The following is a 22,654-nucleotide window of genomic DNA, read 5'->3' on the forward strand; positions in this document are numbered from 1 at the left end:
TCTCTCTTTTCTTGACTTTATTTATGAAGACTAGCACCACGGCAATGCTGGACTTTATTGTTCTTATATGAGATGGACTGCAAAAGAACTAAGTTCCTGTTTTGGCATTCTACTTTATTATCAACAAATAAAATGAGCTTAGTACAAGTCCTTTGTAAGACCATCTATCAGTAGCAAAAAGAACAATCCCCCAGTTAAAATAAAAATTAATTAACCCAAAGTCCTAGTAATGAAATAAAAATTCTAGTAACAGGTATCTCTCTCTCACTGGGGCAGAAACCCAAAAAACGATTGTTGCATATTAGCACCTTAAGTTCAGCACCATGGTGGCTTGGTTTTGCACCACTGGACAAATTGGAATTTACCTCAAGGAGTAAGTTACCACACTACTCAGAATTTGGAAATTAAATGAAATTATTATTTACAGAAGTAGGCTAAATACAAAAGGTAACAAACATATACAAATACATACGTACATACACAACTAGACAACAGCCCAGCTATCCCCCTGTACAGACCCTCATACAGAACCCAGAGGGCTGTGTACCAGCTAACAAATTATCTCTATCTTGTCCCCACCATTGTTTCTTACCATAACCCAAACAGAAATGTTCAGGCCAAGAAAGCAAGGTCAGGAAACAGAGACAGGGTGAAAGAAGCAAGAAAAAGAGAGTAAACAAGCTGTGCTTTCAGACTATATAGAAATGCAGACCAACGAAATGGGATAAACATATCTCTTATGTTCTGTTCAGCCCCTTGGGACTCTTCAGCCCATCTCCTGGACTCTTTCGAATTCTCTGGAAAAACTTATTTACAAACAAGATACTAGTCTTAAACCTGTAACAAGCACCAAGAATTCCATTTTATACTGTAGAGTCTTTATACGCAATACTAGTCTCTTGCCTTCTCACTGCTCAGCTTAGAAAGTTGGAGTGCACTCAACTTGATGGGAAAAAGGAATAATGGAAACTGTTTAACTAAAATTCACTGGAATCCTAACTAAGGGGTTAGCTATAGACACAGAATCAAAAATTAACTAATTGCTTACAAGTCACACTTAAATGCTCCAGTGAAAATATGCAGCATGTACCTTTATTTTAGAATCTGTTACTCTTTTAATGTAAGATGGTTATTTATCTAAATTTGACGGGGTTTTGTTATACTGGTGAATTACATCAAAAAAGGCTATATTAATCTGAAACAGACTTACCTATCCACAAGATACTTTCAGTGCAAGTACCTAAATGAATAAATCAATCCTTATAAAGTGTATTTTAGAAATGCTACAATTTCTCTGTGTTGAAACAAATATTAAACCAATAGTCATTTATTTGTTGTGGTTAGCAACATTAGCTAGGCAGCTGCTGCATTCTTCATTAGTTTTAGCTTACTAAAGCTCTCAATAATGTTTCCATGCAGAATTTGTGCTAATCAAATGTGGACCATGGATAATCATAGCTGATTTCACATGTCAGGAAAAAATTATTTAAAATCAATGTTGGATAAAAAAAAAAAAAAAAAAAATCTCCTTTAACTTCTAGAGATCCAAAATGGTTCTCTATTTTTTCCCCTTTTCTTTTGGTATGTTGTTAGGCAAAGGAAGTTACAGACCATTAAATATTTATTAATGTTATTAGAGTAGATGAAATGTAGAAAGAGGATTTTTCTAAGTCTCCATTCTTCCATTTAGGGTTGCAAGTTTCTATCCTAAGAACAGCAGGCCTAACTTACACTAATAAAAGCAAGGGTGTGCTGAAGCCCATTGCCAGAACCCTGCTGTATAAGGAAGAATAGTTTTTCCAAGAGAAATTCCCTGAAGAAAGAAAAATATGAAAGTATCAAAGACCCGTTTTCTGTGAAAAACAGCAGCAAAGAATAGAGTTTTCTCAGTGCTTATTAAAAAACAAAAACCAACCAACCAAATACACAAAAAACCCCCCAAGCCAAAACCAAAAAACACAACGAAAAAATAAATAAAAAATTGCAAACACGCTAAATAATTTTCTAAGTCCATGCCAAGGGAACAGTATCACGCCATTGATGAGATTAACATAAAAGTAATTTTGACAGTGATCTTATACATATTAACACAGCACAAAAAGAAAGGCGTCAGTGTTGATCCAAGCTCTGTGCTTCAATCATGATAGCAGACCCTGAAAACACAAGCTGGGTCAAGCATAGCTCTGTTCTCATGCTGATGCAGGGAAGGAAAAATTAAAGTAAAACAGTCTTAAAGAGTTGGAAATCTGTTAAACTGACAGTACTCTCTGCCAGTGACTATGAATCAGTCCCAAATTCTTGGTCTAGCATTTCCCTCATTATAGTTGTTTGGTGGGGGTCTTTTTGGGGTGGGTTTTTTGTTTGTTTGTTTTTGTTTCCCTCCCCCCCCCCCCCCAAATATAAACACATGCTGTCCTGCAGCTCACAGACAACTTTTACAACTCCTGTTTCTCTTGTGTTACTTTCTACCCTTCAGGAAATCTTTTTTTAATGAAGTCTGCTTAATGTTTAGACCACAGATAAATCACAAAAGCATTCTATCCACATTACTTCAGATTCCATGCAATTTTTCTTATAGCCCATCTCCAGAATAATTAGAGGAGCACTGTACTACTTCAGCATTACCCATTCAAATAACATACTTCCATCTTTTTTTTATTTTTAAAATCCAGTTCTGAATCGGTCATATGTTTACATGAACCAGGATGCAAATTACACAGCTGAAATGCATCAGAACAGCAGTCCTAGCCAACTGAGAGTGTTTTTGAAGTTTAGAGCTCTCAATAGCATGCAGGATGCATGGCCTCAAAACAGAGATTTGGAAGGACTTGTTTTGACCTTGCTTTATGTGCCATGATTAATTTCTGGGAGAACTTGCCTTTTAACCCCTGATCACTGACACCGTGCATTATGTTATCAACATTAAATTTGCTTAAAGAACAATTCATTTTGAATGTCAGCTGTGAACTCTGACAAGCAAAATGGAAATTCACGTTTATGAACAACAGGCTGCAAAGAAGTCACTGAAGCACCTGAACTTTTGCAATAGTTTTCTTATTAGTAACATACACCTTATCAAATATCTTCTTTACATACTAATTTTGAAAATTATCTTTAAGTTCAGTAATAATGTCTGTTATTAAAAAAAAAGTCTAACTCCACATCTCCATATATTTTATAAATCTACTCAAAAATGCATAGTAGTGAGAAAGAACTGCTGTAATAAGAGCTCATTACATAAGTGCATCAGTATGAGAAGACCATGGAGATTCTACACAGCTAATTTTATCACTAATGCTGTAGAGAACAGATGAAAAAAGGGAAGTTATTTCCAGGCATTGTTGTTAATGGCATGACAAAAAACATAAACCACACAGAACACCTCTGAGCTAGCTGATGTGTAGTGTACATGACAGCAATTGCCTAACACAACTGACATATACAGAGAGTAATGTTGTATTCTGTACCCAGAAATATCTGCTTAGTGCCTAATTTAACAAAAGTGGGTTAGTACTGGATGAAAATAAGGTAATTAAACAGTGGAACTGGTTATCTAAGCCTTTGTATAATTCCTTCAGTATTTGTAAAAATAGTTTTATTAACATGGCCCTGGAATAGGCTACACTGATTTGGTGAAATCCTAGAGCAGGGAAGAACGGGCAGTAAGTCCTTAACTCTCATCTGTTTCTGCAGTCTGGTAAATGTTTTTTTCCACTTTAAACTCTGTACAGTGCTTTAATAACTGAGAAAATACATTTATTACAGGAAAATAAAGACAAAGATCTCCTTTCTGCTATCGACTACAATGAAATTAAAAAGTCTAAACATAATACGCTTCATACTGAAGTGTTTATGAGTGTACACAAGGGGAAATTGAGCAAATTAAAGTGGTGTACTACAAATTTGCTGAGGTTCAGTTTCATACTGTTGACCTGTAAATAATGGAATTGAATCATACTAGCAAGTCAAGTGTGTTTTAAGAAACAAAAGTATGGGTGAAACTAAATTAATTCAGATTTTTTTTTTTTTTTTTTGGTAAAGCTTCTGAAACTAAAGGATAGTTTTCACAGGCACCACTCTCAATGGCACAGGCAGAGAGTGCGAAACTGAAGTGACACCAGGTAGTCACTACAAAATAACTGTGCAAAAAATAAACCCACCAAAACAATATTCTTTACTAGGTAAAGTGAAACAGGTCTGCATCAACTTGGATAAAGTATACAAATCTTTATTTTATTGTAGTCTTCCTCCCAAATTATGTATTAAAAACAAACAAACAACAACCAAACAAAAACACCAACTTAGGAGTAATTTTCTAGTCATTTGAATTTCTTGCTTCCATAGTAGATTATTCAAGGAAAAAAATCGTGCAGAAACAGCCTGTTTCATATAGCCTCTTATTGCTAATATATATGTAGAGGCACTTCTTGTTGCCTTTAATAGCTGAAGCCAGATTAATTTCCAGATGGGCTTTGGACCTTCTAATTTTCTCCCTGCACAGCCTCACAACAACTTTGTAATCTTCCTGAGTGGCCTGCCCCTTCTTCCAAAAACCATAAACTCTCCTCTTTAATCCTAGTTGCAACGAAATGTCTCCATTAAGCCAGGCTGGCCTTCCACCCTGTGGACTTGTCTTTCAGCACACAGGGACAACCTGCTTCTGGACCTCTAAAAATTCTTGAAGTATGTAGCCTTCCTGGACTACTTGGCTCTTCAGGACTGCCTCCCCAGGGACTCCATCAACCAGTCTCCTAAACAGGCTGAAGTCTGCCCTCCTGAAGTCCAAAGCAGTTCTGCCGAACCCCCTTTTTACTTTTCCAACTGAGAACTCCATTTCGTGATCACTGTGCCTAAGATGGCTTCCAAGTATTATATCACCCACAAGTCCTTCTCTGTTCACAAACAGCAGGTCCAGCAGGGTGCTCCTTCCCTAGTTGGCTCTCTCGCTAGCTGTGTCAGGAAGTTATCTTCACACACTCTAGGAACCTCTGAGACTGCTCCCTGTGTTTTATCTCCAGCAGACATAGGGAAGAGGAAGTCCCTCCTGAGAGCAACGGCTAGCAATCATGAGACCTCCTAGATGTCTACAGAATATTTTATCTGTCTTTTCACCCTGGTTGGGCAGTGTACAACAGACTCCAACCATGGTATCTGCCACAATACTTACTCAGTAGAAATGAACAGATTTGTGAATGCTATGTGCATTTTGCTAATACTAGAGTCAACATATAGGGTTTACACACTGCCTCTCTTTACACATCCAATAGGCAGGAATCTAAAGAGGTTACCTAAATTCAAGCTGGCATGAAATATTTGGGTTTGTTTTGTTTTGTTTTATTTTGTTTTTTTTTTTTTTTTCCAGTTTTATCGAGTTCAGTTCTTTGAAGGTAAAAATTTAGGAAATAAGGCTTCTAATTTTTTAAAGAAATCAAACAGTACCCTACACAGAAGAATGATTACCATTAAACACTTGCACTGCACAGTACAGAAGCATGCACCTCTTATTACAGATACAATACCCCTTTTTTTTTATTAGACATATGGGCAAAGCCATTTTTGTTACATCTTATGTGAGGACAGTGTTCTGAATTCAGTGGCTTCAACATGGCAAACACGTAAAGTTTACACAACTGAAAATCATTCCAATGATGGAATGCACACAGATCTAAATCTTTTATCAATAAGTCAAGGGAAGATTTGGCATAGACTATAAAAAGACGAAGACTGGCTATATACAAGGGAAAAAAATGCCTGCACTAATACTACACACTAGATTTTCTTTGCAGAGAAGAAACATATCAAGTGGCTTGCCAAGTAGATGATTTCTTTCTACAGTCCTTTACAACAGCAAACCAAAAGTGCATACATAAAGAAATGATACTCTGTCAGTTAACATTTGTGGCCATAACAGTAGTCATATTCTAATCACTAGAGAATATCTAAAAGTAGCAATGAAATACTAAGCTTCAGATTACCAATTTTTGAAAAATATAAATATCTGTAAAGAGAAGGTATCAAGAACTTGAAATAAAAAGAACGAACACAGGACAAACGTAAAAACTATTCAAGGAATTCTAAAGGACTCATATGGATTGCGTAAAGTGTCATAGACTATTAATTAGATGTAAAAGCTCAGAATAAAGTCAGAAATTAAAGTGTCAAAAGATGCAAGCAGGTATTTGACAGTAGTTTCAGAAGCAATTCAGCAGACAAAGCATTCAAAGAATTTCATCAAGATTCAAAAAGCTGTAATGATCAAGTACTTTTGAACACGTTTAGAAATTAGCTACAAGTTTTTTTTCAAACATCTAAATAATCAAATTCATCTATACTATTTCTTCTTCAAACACCTCACTAATACGAGTTATACTACCATTTCATTACCTTTCTTCAAATCATGTGACATCAGATGAAAGGTAAGCTTTCAAACATTAGAAAACAGGACATCATATGGAGTCTCCTTTCTCTGACCACTCTGGTGAAACAAACTTGCTAATCATCGAAAAAAACTGACAATTATCTCTCAGTAGTTTCAGTGTAAAAGGTGATCAGTGTAAAGACAAAGAATATTTTCCACTTTCACTGGCCTTGGAACAAAATACCAAGATAAAAGAAAAGTATTGCCACATACTTTAAGCATCCAGCTTTGGTACGTGCATTAGGAATCTCAACTTCTTGTGCTGTCACTAAGGATTTTATAACATTTAAGAGAAAAAAAAATGCCCTCTGGAGAAATAACATGATTTAATAGGGTTCTAAAGCAGGCATCTATGCTAGAACTTAATGTGAGATATTTTAAGACTATTTTACAGTTAACGTAGCTGCTTTTCTCTTGAATATTGCCTATATAGCTTACATCAGGCATTCTGCTAACTGCTACACCAATCTACCATCTGAAAAGCTGTGTTGACATAAGGCAAGGTAACTTGATTCTATTTCTTCCACTTTGCAATTGAAATTGAACACTGACATCAGCAAATAAGAACATTTGCTTTGTAAATGAAACCATTTGTTCAATAGCTTAAGTATGAGTAACTGTTAAAGTTCTATATTATACAGCAGTGCAATATTGTTAATACCCTGATAGCATGCAGATGTCACAATGTTGAAACAAAAAAATGAAAGACAGAAAGAAGTAATGAGAAACCCAGGACTTGAGTGAGATGAACAATATATGAGTGTTGAAGTAAAAAATAGAAGTGTCTGCAATAACATATGTATCTGAAAGAAATAAGGTAAAGTTATTAATAAATTAAAGTGCTAAACTAGTACTTCTGGTCTTGTTCCTAGAGAATTCCAACTGGCAAAGTCTCTGGAAGCGTGGGTGCTCTGGAACACAGAACCTTGATTTAAAATCCTGACTTTCTGAGCAGACGTTGTAAATTGCTAGTGAGCTCATTTAGGACAACAACAAAATAAAAACCTAAATGATTCAAACATAAATGGCTCTCCATTTCACTTCTGGTATGCTTCTAACAAGAAAAAACATATATGATTTGAAGACCATTTAATTCTATTCTAAAGCATAATACAGAAGCCTGTGTGAGTACAATATCCTTCTGTTTGTGATATATGACGTTATTTTTATATTTTTTTAAAAATAGCCCAAAGTGTTCCTTTCCCTTGTACCTCAAACAAGAAACTGATTCTCCATCTCAAAGAAATATTTAGAGATCAGCCTTTTACAGCTGAGGAAGCAGATCCAAAGCAAGCAATTCAGTTTTCAGAAGTGTTTTATGAACTACATTCTGAACGACGTACATAGTTTAGCTTAATTTTTTATGCTGTGTTTTTTAAATAAACAAAAAGAGAGCAGCAGAATACATGTATCTTAACATTTACGAGAACACAATAATAAAATAAAAAATATGACATAGTAATACAAATGCTTACCATTTAACACAGAATTCTGAAATAAGAATTACAGAGACCTGTAGCTTTACTCACAGGACTGATAAGATGTGTTATATTACCATGTAGTATTTACAGGAAAAGTCAAGAGCGTTTCTTTTCCATTTTGTTTTAAACTTAGTGAATGGCAATGTGACATTATGAGGAAAGTGTATTTGACAGATTTTTATTTTTCCTTCCCTTAAGTGAATAAAAATAATCCCTGAAGTCACTTTTTCCCACTCTTGAGAAAAAAAAAAAAAAGGAACTACAGCTCATTCACATACTAACTTCAAGTATCTAGCAATTTTAACCACATTGATTAGCCCATCAATTTAATTTGGATTGCCTTGAAAACAAACAAGTGGAATGAAGCTTATTAGTGTAAGATGTTTTGTGTTTCTTGACTCAGTCAAGAATCATACAAAGTATCATTTTTATGTAATTTTAAAAGTTATTTTCAGGGCAATCACTAACACTTATTTCCTGCAACACAGGTAGAGCAAAAAAACCCTATGCATTACCATAAATATTTTTTTAGACTAATAAAAATATTACTGGATCTAAACATAGCACTAGACCCAGTTTCATTTTGTCATCAATCTTCTACTGAAAAGTGCCTGAGGTCAGCTTGCACAGAGACAACAAAATAAATATATACTTGGTGTATGGAGTCTTTTACAGACATGTTTTGTACCTTTGATCATCTGTGTTCAGAGTTGAAAAAACAGAAAAAAATGCATAGAATAGTTTCAGCTAATTAATTTTGCACTGATTTCCCTTGAATTATATAATGAATAAAACACATTAAAGCATATCTGCTTTTTGATGAGACTAGTAACATTTCTCCTTACTAGTTAATTACCTTATTTGTAATAAAATGAATTACAATAAAACTTTTGTTAAGGCTAGGAATTTTGAAAAGAACTATGTAAACTTGGATTTTATATATATATATATATATATATATATATATACACACACACATATATACATATACACACATATCAAGACACAGTTTATTTAAGTTTAAATAGAAGATATCCTAACTAAGCAGAAATGTCTATACACTATTTGAAACCCATAATGATCTTAATTGTAATTTCCTCTCTGGCATATTAAAAATGCATAAATCAATTTAAAAAAATTATTCTGTCTGGAATGCCCTATAGTACCACATCCCCCAAGAACCATTTTTGTTGGTGATTCCAAAGGAAGTGCAATACAGTATGCTACATTATAACCTAACACCACATTTCTTTTCCTCTTCTGTCTGTCATAATAATCTAATCCATATGTTGCATGATAAGTGAAATTATTTAAATTTCATTATAGATACAAAACTACATGGTAACCACAACATAGACATTTTCCAGTAAGAGTAAATCATTATTTTTTTCAGCCCTTATCCAGGTGAATACTTCTGTTTCGGCTACTCAATTGTATATTTATCATTTAATGTGAACAAGCTTTCCAGATAAAGAGTAGCTCCAAATTCAGACAGCCAGTCCCAAGAAACAGAATTGTCATAAATAGATTCTAACTGCAGACAGAACACTTTGATGCTATCTGTTTATTTTCATAAATGATCAGGATATTTACAGACAGGAGGCTCAGACAGATGTAAACCATAGGAAATCAAGCTCAAAATGTATGTGTTCAAAACCATAGAATGATTTTTTCAGTGATGTAGTGTTTTTTCATACCATCATTCCATTATACTTCCATTTGGGCTTTTAGTCCATTCCTAGTTTTCCTCTGTGTATCAAAAATTTTCATCAACTGTGAACCCATTCACATTTATAAGACTGCCATTTTCATCGCAAAAAATCAAGCAGAAAGTTTTAGGAAGATTCCCAAGTGTGGCCTAAAAACACAAAAATATTTCCAAAATCTCTATTTGCCAACAGAAACTAGAGAGCAAAGAAGACCACAATAGAAAATTCACATGACAGATGTTAGGAAAGTACATCTTTAAAAGAAAAAAGTCACTAAGAGACATTAATCTTCTGAAAGGCTAGTTCTGTCAGGGTAAAACTAGCTAAAATAAGTGCATTTAATTTTGTATGTAAAAACAAAGAATGACACTTCTCTGTTCTTGTTTCTTTTGTATTTTTTCTATGGTTTGATTTTGGCACATTCAGTGCTAGCCTATATTGCTTTTGGTTCATTAAACTTCCATATATTTGGGCAGAATGATAAATTAATCTTCCAACCAGTTACTATTTTACTGGTAACTGCTTATGTTGAAAGTTACTCAGATTAGTGTTGTAAAATATATTATATACATAATATTAGTTAGCTCCTCATTCTTAGTACAGATTCCATTTGGTTTCTGAATTAAAACAAGAGAAAACAATCAAACCCAACAACAATCTAGGAGAAACTCAGGGTTCAAGGTAGCAGCTTGTCCTCATTTCTCAAGAATCTCCTGCACTCCTAGTTTTCTTCTGGACCCGTTTCAAGAGAAATTTAAAAAAAGATAAAAAATTGTCACAGCTCCAACCTAGTTACCATTAATATACTAACCAAAGACGATTTCTAGGCAGCTGCTAATTTCTTTATACAGATGAGGCTCAGAGATTAAATACGTCTATCCCACCGAATCAATTACTTTTTCAAAACTAGGAATAGAATTTAGCTATTATGAACATTTAGATCTAAATATATGTTTCTTCATTATAAAGTTCTTACATGCTGTACTGATCTGTTACAAAAAAGTGTAAGGTGGCAAACTACTCATGAGTTATTAACGTATTTTCAATACTATGCTCAGTAAAAACGTTTAATATTTGACCTAAGACATCGACTAATCGTGTATCAGAAATACAAGATTTCTCTTGGTCTATGCCTGTAGCAGGATACTTCTCAGCACAAAGTCTATTCCTTGAGTTCTACTCAGACCATATATCCAGTTTTGATAAAGAGTAGGGTTCTTGATTCTGCACATTTCTTTTTACCTGGCATCTGACAGGCGTTCCCATTCTTTGCATTTAGTTCACTTCCTCAAAGCTGAGGCTGCAAAATCACAGCCAGCAGCCTCATAGAACTTTCCATGGAAAAATACCCTTCTAACCTGGCACCTAACTTCATGTTATTATTCACTCAGACCAGTTTAAAATTCTGAGAAGAATGTAGATATTTACATCCACAAAGAAACTGATTAAAAGCATCACCACAAAAGAAGAAAATGAAAATAATGTAAGCCATTACTGAAGTAGTTCTTCCTGTGAAAGTTCTGATGTTCTTTGCTTGCCAGTCACCAGCGCCAGCTCATCCTTCAGCTCCTGGATCTCCTTTTGCAGCTGGACAATCATCTACAAACAGCAAGGCATAAATCAAGCATCACATACAAATTAATAACTAGTTTATATTTTTGCACTAGAAAGTTAAGTTTAGGGAAATAATATACTTTGGGTTTTGACTTTTTTAAACATCTTCCTTTAAAAAACAGTCCAAATGCCTTAAATAGATCAAGCATTTTTCCATTGAAGTCTTCCAAACATAGTAAATTCTATGTGTTAGAGGACACAGCTGCACAGAAAAACAATGAAATTCAAAAGATCGTTTGCAAATGAGAATTTAACGTAGGAATAAAAAGAGCAGACTCAGTTTTGCCTGTTAGCAGTGAAAACCCCTAAAGTAGAACTGATGTCTTCATTAGGGAAGGGGTAATTGAGCACCCTAATTTTTCACTTTCTGTTTAGAAGCAGAAATTAAAAAACGATCTTAGTATTTTAATCTTAGCTTTTCCTCTTTTTCATGTAGCATTGCACTCTTATTAGAGTTATAGCATACTATAGGATATAGCAGTTGCCAACAAGAAATAGTATAAATAGACACAATGAAATTAAAATGCATTAATGAATTAATGATGTCAAAAGTGACTTAGAGAACCGTAGTAGATTTTAAAATTAATAACTATTGTTGGAGCCTGTACTTTTGAAAAAAATGCTGGTATTTTACAAATCATTAACCTCCCAAGGCTAAGTTCTACAAAGTGCAGAAAACATGCAAATCCCCAAGTCTAAAATGTGATTATGTTTTTGGATACCGAATGATTGATCATTTTAATGATGCATCACCTTATAATGGCTTAAATGTATAAGAAGTCCAACAATATTTTTAGATGAATATGAGTACACTGATTCCATGTGCAAAAGAAGTTTCTAGGTGAAGAATGCTTTCAGGAAAAATGATTCATGATTACATGCCCTTTCTAGAAATAAGACTGTTGAATCTGATGAAATGTTGTCAATGGATGTTAAAATTTCTTCAAGTATTTGTGTTTCTTTCAATGTTTAAATGTAATGATGACTTGATGACTTCCTAAACTTAAAACAAACAAACAAGAAAAGCCCAAACCCCCAAAACTTTACTTTAAAAATAAAAACAGTCTAAGCATACATATGAATATTTCTTTTAACTCTAAACTTACTGGTGACCTATTTGCTACTATGAAATATGAAAAGCTAATATACAATATTTTATTTAAGAATCTCTTAGGGTGGTGAACAGATGCTGCAAGAGCATATTGAGAATACTGCAGGCTAAACATTTTAACCTGATTTTTAGACTGTCTCACTCTGGTGCCACACTCTGATGTAATAGTCTGTGTCAATTATTGGGTAATTATTGAGAATAAAATAGCAGGAAGCTGAACTGATAATACCATTCCTATACAATGTTCAAATCGGAATTAACCTCAAGGACATGGACCTGATGGATAGGGTCCAGAGGAGGGCCACAAAAATGATTAGGGGGTTGGAGCACCTCTGCTACAAGTACTGGCTGAGGGAGCTGGGGCTGTTCAGCCTGGAGAAGAGGAGGTTCTAGGGAGACCTGATAGCAGCCTTCCAATACCTGAAGGGGGCCTACACAAAGGATGGAGAGCAACTGTTCACAAGGGCCTGCGGTGACAAGACAAGGGGCAATGACTTCAAACAAGAGAAGGGCAGATTTAGACTGGGTATCAGGAAGAAGTTCTTCGCTATGAGGGTGGTGGATCACTGGAACAGGTTACCCAGGGAGATGGTTGAAGCCCCTTGCCTGGAGATATTCAAGGTGAGGCTGGACAGGGCCATGGGCAACCTGATTGAGTTGGGGACGTCCCTGCTGACTGCAGGGAGGTACATGACCTTTGGAGGTCCCTTCCACCTGGACCATTCTGTGATTCTATTCTACAATTAAATATGACAACGTAAGTAATATTTTCAGGATATGGATAAAAGATTTATTCTCAAATATTAAAATAGCACAAAATCCATAGAGGCATACTATTTTAATTTCTATTTTTAAATGAATGCCAAAAGAGATTAGATTTACTTCAAGCTCAACAGTTTAGCTTTCACTTTAAGCCAAATCTTTCTGTCATGAGTGAGAGGTTCACAGTTGAATACACAGTCAGGAAGCCTGTTATGAAGAATGAAGTTTACACAACATTCAGACTCAACTCAGCTCTATCAAGAGGTATTATGATGGTAAATATCACAAACAGGTAGCATTTCATTTTATGAAAAAAATTGTGTATCCAGCACTTCAACTGAATAATGAGTTTGCACCCTCAGAATATAATTAAGGTAGTTAGGATGGGTAAGGAATTCCACAATGAGCACAGAGCCATATGAAGTGTCTATGTTCCCTGGCCTTTTCCACAAGAGGGGATAATTTTTTAACTCTCATGAGTTCACTTCTGCTTTTCTTGCTAAATGATCTGGCAGAGCAAGGCATACCAAACTCATGGAGTATGGTGTCGTGGGCGTGGACTATGGCTCCATGGGATGTAATAAATGTTCAGGAGCCTTCATGCATTCCACCTCAGTCAAAGACTTTTGTGGCCATGGAAGAAAAATTTTGCATGATTTGCTACTACAAAGTCTGTTCAGGAAAGAAAAAAAGAACAGACAGAAAAATGTTGTTCAGTGGCTAGTGGGTTTATTTTTAGCTGCTCTGTGGGGTTTTTTTGGTGTTTTTTTTGTTTGTTTGCTGATTTTGTTTGGGTTTTTTGTTTAATAATAATAACTGTTATTGTTGTTATTGTTGTTTGGTGTTTTGCTGGTTGTGGGTTGTTGTGGGGTTTTTTTCCTTTGGTTGGGGGTTTTATGGTGGTTGGTTTTTTTTCTTGGTTGGTTGGGGCTTTTGTGTGTGTGGTGGTTGGGTGTTTTACTGTTTCCTCTCTTTTTGGTGGTGCTGTTGCTGTCAGAAATTGTTTGGAAAGAAAAATTAAATTACAAAAAGAAAAACGATAGAAAATCTGACAAGAATCTTCTATTCCCTTTGAATTTCAAGTACAAGAGAAAATAAAAGCACAGCAATTAATGGTAACTGAAATACATCACCAATGAGCAACAAAGAATGACATAATCAACCACCTAATCCCCCAATCGTTAGACAGCAAATGCTTCTTATGGTACATAACCTAGCATTCTACAGTCCAACATTCAAGGTGAATGCACTTCCTAGCCAGTTCAAAACGTTCAGTGAGAAAAAAAAATGCATAAACCCTATAATTACAGATTAATCATGACAAATGTCGAAAGACACTAATAGTTTTGCCCATTGAAATGAATGATGCCATTAGTATATCGTAAAACTAGATAGCGTATCATAAAACTAGATTGGAACTAGATGATTTTAAGGTCCCTTCCAACCCAAACCATTCTATGATTCTATAAAAACTTACAGGACCACTGAAATTAGAATATGTAATTCAGATTTTATACTTGTTAGAGGTGAAAAGCTCAGTTCAAATATATAATTATGTTATTACAAAATATGTTTTAAATGTTGTCTGTTTATATGTAAACAGAATACTATAATAGCTTAACCTGAACTTATTTTTCATCTGATGTCACTGTCACAGAGACAGAAAACATGCTGAAATACATCTGTAGTTCTTTATTCATTATATCCATATATGAAGCTTCGCCATGACCAGTGTAAACTTAAGTCAAACATTTTCCATGTCAGAAAACATCACTGATATACTACATGCAATTCAGTTGATCCTGTAGCTATCATCTGCAATAATATGTTGAATTAATCAGTCCTTAGTAGGTGTACTTAATATTTACAAATGATGCAGAAAATTAGATTATTTAAACTAACATTTGTCATAGTACAACTTGCACTTATTTCAGAAATATTCAGGTTGGAAAAGACTCTCAGGATGACCAAGTCCAACCGATAACCCTACTCTACAAAATTCACCCCTAAACCATATCCCCAAGCACCACATCCAAAAGACCTTTAAACACATCCAGGGTTGGTGACTCAACCACCAGCACATTCTAATGCCTGACCAATCTTTCTGTGAAAACCTTCTTCCTAATGTTCAGTCTAAACCTACCTACTTGTAGCTAGAGGCCATTCCCTCTTGTTCTATCATTAATCATCTGTGAGAAGAGACCAGCACCAGCCTCTCCACAATGTCCTTCCAGGTGGTTGTAGAGAGCAATGAGGTCTCCCCTCAGCCTCCTCTTCTCCAAACTAAACAGTCCCAGCTCCCTCACTCGTTTCTCATAAGATTTATTCTTTAGGCCCTTCACCAGCTTTGTTGCCCTCCTCTAGGGGCACATCTTCAAAACAAATCTGGTATGTACAAGCAAGAGGTATATAAAAATCTTTCAAAGACTAACCAAATACTAAAAAGAAAAGATATTTTTGTTACGCACCTTAAAAGAAGAAACATTTTTCTAATGCGGCAATAGTTTGTGCTTTACCAATGTGGATTCCTAACTCTATCCTGCAGTTCCTAAGGGCCAATCTATTCTGCAGATCTTCTCTGATGCTCTTTGGGATGTGAACATCAGCTTAATGCTTTAGAGTCACAATCTTATTTCTATATCCCATTTACTTGTCTCCTTTTTTTCCTAATGGTAATTTTACAGAGTTCTTTCTTCCTAGTTACAATGCTTCTTGGACCAGTCTCAATGAAGGACTGTACCTCTATGTTTCTTGGCTTTTTAATACACAAACTGTTTAAGTGGAGCAGTGTGTTTTCATCAAGTGACCAGTAGTAATTTTTTTTTTTTAAGTTTTAGGTACATCCAATTATCTGTGATTTCAACTTAAAAACTAAGACCCTAAGAGACAACATGAAGATAATAGTGAAAGTGACTATCGCTCCTCAGATGCTTAAGAGCCAAGAAAGCCTTTAAAGGCTTTATAATAGTCTACTAAAATTATATTCAAAAGAATAAAAATAGTAGTTATTTTATAGAAGAAAAAAATTGAACTTGCATATATAAAACCACTGAATGGGATCATTCAGTATAAAATCCTCAACCATCCGTTGACCGCTATTGATCTGTAAAACTTTAACCAAGCAATCTCCTTCTCCCTGCCCCCAGACAACTCTCACCAATCTGGGGTCAATTTCTTCATTAAGAACAGCTTCATTCTTAATAAGAGCAACTCGCTGTGCAAATCTGCAGGTTGATATAGATTCCTGGAGAAAAAGAGAAAGGGAGGAAAAAAAAAAATCAGTTTGCTTTATACCAGGTGAGTAGAGCAGGCTGATAATGAAGTCATTAAACTTCTATATTTTTTGGTATATTTTACAGAAACAATCTATCATTTCATACTCCAATAATATTCAAGGGAAATTAGGTTAGGATTTTAATGACAGTGACGTAAAACTGTCGAATCATAATACAGATTTTATTGACCAAGTCAATCCCTTGTTCAACTGTGTTTCAAATGAGTCCCCAGTTGGCACTAAAGGATAAGAAACCAGACTACTCAGAAGGTAACAACTTGAATGATGAGAAAAAGTAATAGAACCTAAATATTTTTTGAGTGAAAGTGGGACCAGAGAAGTGTATGTAAATGAAGCTGTGAAAAAGGATGAAGGGAAGAAGAGTAAAGACCAGGATAAAAGAGAAACAGGCTGGGAGACTTGGAAGTAGGAGGCATACAGGAGAACCATGATACCAAATAAAAAACTGTCAGATGAGTGATGAATGATAAACTACTGGTGAAGATACACCAGTCTGCATTTAAAATGGAAGAATTTGCATGTAGTCCCTACATTCAGAGAATGCAACAACTGTTACACTAAATAGTTAAATGTATATCCAATGGAAAGAAAACAACAAACATATAAACCAAACATAACTATGCACAATGAGAATCAAAGAACTCAAAGTTAAAATTATGCATCTATCCTAATTTGGACATTTAAAAATGTTTAGTAGTTGATATAACATTGTCCTAAATTGCTTGCACATATCAGATTCTGGGGAGCATGGTAGAGATTTTTTTATCTCTTTTTGAGAGGACTGAAGAAAAAGGTCTGTTGTGTAGATGGTATATATTAAGTAACATGAAAATTGTCAGCAGTCTACTCTGAATAATTTCTTGGGCTAAGTATTCCTAAAATAGAATCCCAGATCTCACATGTGTGAATCTCATACATACAGCTAATTAGTCAACATATGAAAGGATTCCTATCTCTCAGAGCCTAAAAAAAAAAAAAAATTCATTAACAGAATGACCCAGTTGTATTTGTAACCAGACATCATATGCTTGCATGATTACATGATTGCAAGTCTGAACAATCTGTTTTCCTTAGACAGCCAAGTTGATTTTCTAAAGACAAAAGTCTTCAACTAGATGGAGTACGGTTTTAGTATAATGCTTTCCATTGCACTTCAGGAAAGTTTTAGGTTTAATAGTTGGGGTTTTTTTCATGTTTATTTGCATTAGAATGTTTCGATGTTACAGAAAATCAGGAAATAAGACTATACATGGCTTTGATCAGGGTTCTATGCATACATATTGCAACATATCTTAGAACAGAACAGACTATTTCAGTTGGAAGGGACCAACAACAATCATGTAGTCCAACTGCTTGACCAATTCAGAGATGACCAAAACTTAAACCATGTTATTATTAAAGGTGTTGTTCAAATGTCCCTTAGACACTGTCCAACTTGGGAATCAGCCACCTCTCTAGGAAGTCTGTTCCAGTGCACTCTCTGGGTAAAGAAATGCTTCCTAATGCCCACTCTACACCTCCACTGACACAGCTTTGAACCATTCCTGTGTCCTATCACTGAATACAGAGAGAAGAGCTCAGCACCTCCCTCTCCACTTCTCAGGAAGCTGTAGAGAGCAATGAAATAATCCCACAGCTTCCTTTCCCCCAAACTAGACAAGCCCATGGCCCTTACCTGCTCTACATAGGACATGCCTTCCAGTCCCTTTTACAAGCTCTATTGCCCCCTGCTGGACATACCCAAAGACCTCCAGCCAGAGCACACTGCTGACTCATATTGACCTGCTGCTGATCAGCACCCCCACGATCCTTCTGCAGAGCTCCTCTTCAGCCACTCCTCTCCCAGTTTATATTTGTGCTCAGCATTACTCTGTTCTAGGTGCAGAATCCAGCATTTTGACCTGTTTAATTTCATCCCATGAACATTCAGCTCCTGCATCCAGCTCATTGATAAGTATATTGAACAGAACTGGCCCTGTAATTGAACTCTTGAGAACACCGGTGCTGACTGGTCATCAGCCAGCTGTAGCCCAATTCACTATGGACCTTTTGGTAAACAAAAGAGAAGAAATTATCACTATATAGAATTCCAGTGGAGAAAATCAGGGAATTGGGAAATTAGTATTTGAAAATTTTCCACCAATTTCAAATCACCACACCCCATTCCTTCCTCCCCACAGTGAACTCTTGTTTTCTATGATACTCTGTCAAATCTCAACTCCAAAGAAGTCTACAGATGTTCAGCCAAGATTTACAGTGTGATCGATAATCTACTTACAGATCTTACCAATACATCCCGTGCAAAGGTCCTTGGAAATGGCATTTTCATAATTCAAGCATTTACTCATCAGGAATACAGCAAATACCAAAAAAGCTCATACTAGGTGTGAGTTTTTTCTTAGCTGATTCCCTTATTTAAGTACTTAGAGAATGAAAGCACACACACTTGCATTGAAAACTGTATAAAATTCAAAAGAGCAGGATATTTAGAGAAGTGAAAATATTTTGGTAGAAAAAAGGTAGAAATAACATACATCTATGTTTCTCTTGTCTATGGAGAGTGTTGCTATCATGGTAGTCATGCAGTTTCCTCCCAGGCTGTCTCTTAGCACTGAGGTCATCATAGAGTTTCGGTAAGGAATGTGGGACCGGTTTTTCTCTGCAAGGGCAATTATTACCTGAAAGAACAGTAAAAATGGAAATGATTTCAAATTCATGTGTGTATTAATAACTGACACGCAAAAAGAACAACTCCAACAAATGTGCTTGTGATTTACAATTCTGACAACAAAATTATGCTTATGCACCCAGTTAGTGTCAAACTCACTGATTTTATTGAAATTATTTCAACTTTTATTTCAGTGTGCTTTTATGTCTTTATAGGAGCTGGATTGGAAAGATCAAATAAATTTAATTTTATCACACCCTAGCTTTACAGCCTCTCAGCAACATGGGAATTGAACAGAATAAACTAAAACCCACAACTTTCATAGGACACAAGAACTTACTGAAAATCTTCTTTATATTTTGTCTATTGCAATAATAAAGCATGAATAGTATTCAAGTAAAAACTTCCTTAAAATATGTTTTTAAAATTACATAATCATAAAGCACATGGTCTTTCTAAAGCTCAGCAAATTTGAAGAAGGTCTTGAAAACACAAATAAAAGGGTGCATGCTTACAATGTACTGCTGGAAAGAAATCATTCAGTTCAGAATATGTTTGCCTTTGCCAAAAAGGAAATGGTACACCTTCTATTCTCAGTTTCCCTTCTCAGCTGTTCACATTATGGGATGTAATTATTATTAAATAAAAAGCTAGAGTACCCCATGATCTATTGTGATATAAAATATTTGAACTGTTATCTGTCCAAGCACTGTACTGAAAAACCATAGCTAGGAGTCATGAAAGCTATCCAGAATGATGAAGAGTTGCTATTGCTTTAATAAATGATACATACCAGCATATATTTAATGCCACCCTTAAGAAAATCATTATTTTAGAAAATTTAGTAGCAACTATGTCATTTGCATCTGTTTCTCTTAGTGGTCCTTAAAAAGTTACAAAATCTTATATTGGCAGCCCTGAGACAGACAAATGCTTACAAAAATTAGTGTCTTGTAAAATAATTTAGAAACCCATTCCTAGATCAAGTTTTTCAAATCTCATACATTGCAGTTTGTTAGATGGAAATATTCTATGTCTCTCTCAGTTTATAATATTGCATAGAAATTAATGTATTGCATATACATTAATAGGCACATTCTCAGTCGCTGCCACTATTCAGAGCCTGAACAGACAGGATGGGAAAAGAGCCAGAGGGAAAATGTTATTTCTATTAAAAATGTGAACTCTGTTACCAAGAAGTTAATTTTTTCTGAAGTTCATGCAGGAAGTCTGTAGTCCATGTAGAATTTGAACTCTTCCACATTGGCACTGGAATTTTTTGTGTCCAACTCTCATGATAAAGACTACATTCTGCCATCATGTGATGTAGTCACATAGCACAGAGGATGATGGTTTTAAGTCCCTTTCGTAAAACTTCACCTAAATCACTAAATCAAAACTTTACAATCCATTCAAGAAATTTTGAACAGAAAGAAGAGAAAACTGAACAAGTTTTATAATATTTATATATTATATTTATATAATTATATTCTTTCAAAAAGTGACCGAGACTACCTGTACAGGACCTGAGCCTGGATCTTCCATCAGACAACCAAATATGATAACTGGAAACTTCTCTCACTTTTACATGGTCAAAAAAAAGCATTATCATCCTTTACATATACACAAAGTTTAGAAGCATGACTTTTTTATTTTGCCAGTTGTTTAGAAATGGTAAAACTCATCACTAAATCACCAGTAGATGAGTATGTAAATAAGTTGATTTTGAGGAATCCTTGTATTTTAGTATTAGTCACTGCAAAGTCAGGATTGAATGACCCAATTCCCACCGAACAAAGATATTTTCTTACTGTCTCCAGTGGTCTTTTACTCAGTATTAGAAAGCATTTTAATTAATGATGCCCAACCCCAGACAGAATCCAATGCGCTTGACATATTTATTCTAAAATAGGAGTTAAAAGTTGCATGACAAAAACCATTATTTTACATTTCTATTGCACTTCAGACCTGAGTATCTCAAAACACTCTACACATTATTAAATTCAACCTCACAGAAGCTCAGGCAATACTGCATTATAAATACATGAAAATCACAAGGTAAATAAGGATCCTGAGTATAATTTTTATGATTCTGAAGAGGTCCATTTTAGAATCACTTATTCTTGCCCTTTCCTATGGGTACAACTGAAATACAGACATTTTTATTAAAGGTAAAATGTAAACAACCAAGGGGTATGAAAAAAATTCAATGTAATAGTAAATGATTGACTGCCATCTGCTGTGACTGAAGCTGTTTATTTTGACAGATGAAATCTCTTATTGTAGATCACAGAATCACAGAATGTTAGAGGTTGGAAGGGACCTCCAGAAATCATCGAGATCAAACAAAATCTAAGACATTTGTTCTTGTTAAGAGTAAAACACACAACAAAAATGAAAAATATGCTTCCTAGTAATTGGAACAATCCTATATCCTAACCATAATATTAAAGAATTTTCACATATAGACACTCATAAAATTTTCTCTTTTAATGGATTTCCTCAGCTGTGCATTTTACTTAACAACACACATACTAGATTACAAATGCAAAGAGTCAAAGGTGAATCAAGCATTTTTTCTTCTACACCTTCCTCTTATTTCTCCCACAAAATGACAGCCTCACAGACCTTATTGCTGCAGATATTTTTTTTAAAGAAGCCTTAGGAAAAAAATACTGTCTTCTATAGCACTATTTAAAAAAACAACCCAAATTTCTGGCAGCAGGAAAAGTGCTTACTGTACTGTGAAAACTATTATATATTTAATCTTAGAAAGATTATACTTACAGCATGTGAGGTCTGAAATCTTAATAGCACAGCATCCACAAAGATTTCTGAGAGGTGAGTGTCAGTCTCTTTTCCAAAGCAGCAGGACACAGAATAGGATTAGGCGGCCTTGGATTGCATTGGGAGGGGTTCAGGTTGGATGTTAGGAAGGGAATCTTCACTGAAGATGTTGTTAAGAATTAGAATGGGCTGTCTAAGGAACTAGTGAAGTAGGTATTCAAAAAATGTGCAGATGGGGTGCTGAGGGATATGATTTACTGGTGGATTTGGCAGTGCTAGGTTTATGGTTAGACTTGATAACCTTAAAGGTCTTTTCGAACCTAAATGATTCTGTGTCTTTGACTACCAGGTGATTCTTATCCTTGCTTGGCATTTTACAGCATTGTAATACAACATATCACAGCAGATCAGGGGGACATAAATGTAACATTCACTAAGTTTTTATAAATGAGCATCAATGTCTTTCAGCAATGCCACAAAAACTAAGCAAAAAAAAAAAAAAAACCTGAACGGAAGGAATGCTATGGGTTACAGACAGTGCCTATAAACCACTAGTTGAGTGTGAACAGCCTTCATCACACATGATATTCACAAAAATTACAAGGATACTAAGATGCAAGATCTTATTTTTCTAGTCATGAAGGGAAAATTTTATCACAACAGTGGAATTAAAATAAGCAATTAAAAACCCCTACAATAATCATTATCATGAGCTGTTAATGAAACCTTTCTACTGGAATGCTTCCTTTTCAAAGTTTCCATTCCCTACTACTATTTTAACTCATTCTTTGTTTCTTTAAAAAAAAATA

The 22,654-nt window shown here is 35.0% G+C and overlaps 1 protein-coding gene across 1 annotated transcript in view; it reads right to left on the reverse strand.

Annotated features, from left to right (window-relative positions):
• Positions 1 to 22,654, reverse strand: part of KIF6 (kinesin family member 6) — a 167,636-nt gene that overhangs the window by 107,649 nt on the left and 37,333 nt on the right. The window contains 3 exon segments of the mRNA XM_054395319.1: positions 11,104 to 11,207; positions 16,253 to 16,339; positions 18,925 to 19,068. Of these exon segments, the coding sequence (XP_054251294.1) occupies positions 11,104 to 11,207; positions 16,253 to 16,339; positions 18,925 to 19,068 (335 nt within the window).

The sequence above is a fragment of the Indicator indicator genome, chromosome 2, assembly GCF_027791375.1.
Source record: "Indicator indicator isolate 239-I01 chromosome 2, UM_Iind_1.1, whole genome shotgun sequence".
Lineage (NCBI taxonomy): Eukaryota > Metazoa > Chordata > Aves > Piciformes > Indicatoridae > Indicator > Indicator indicator.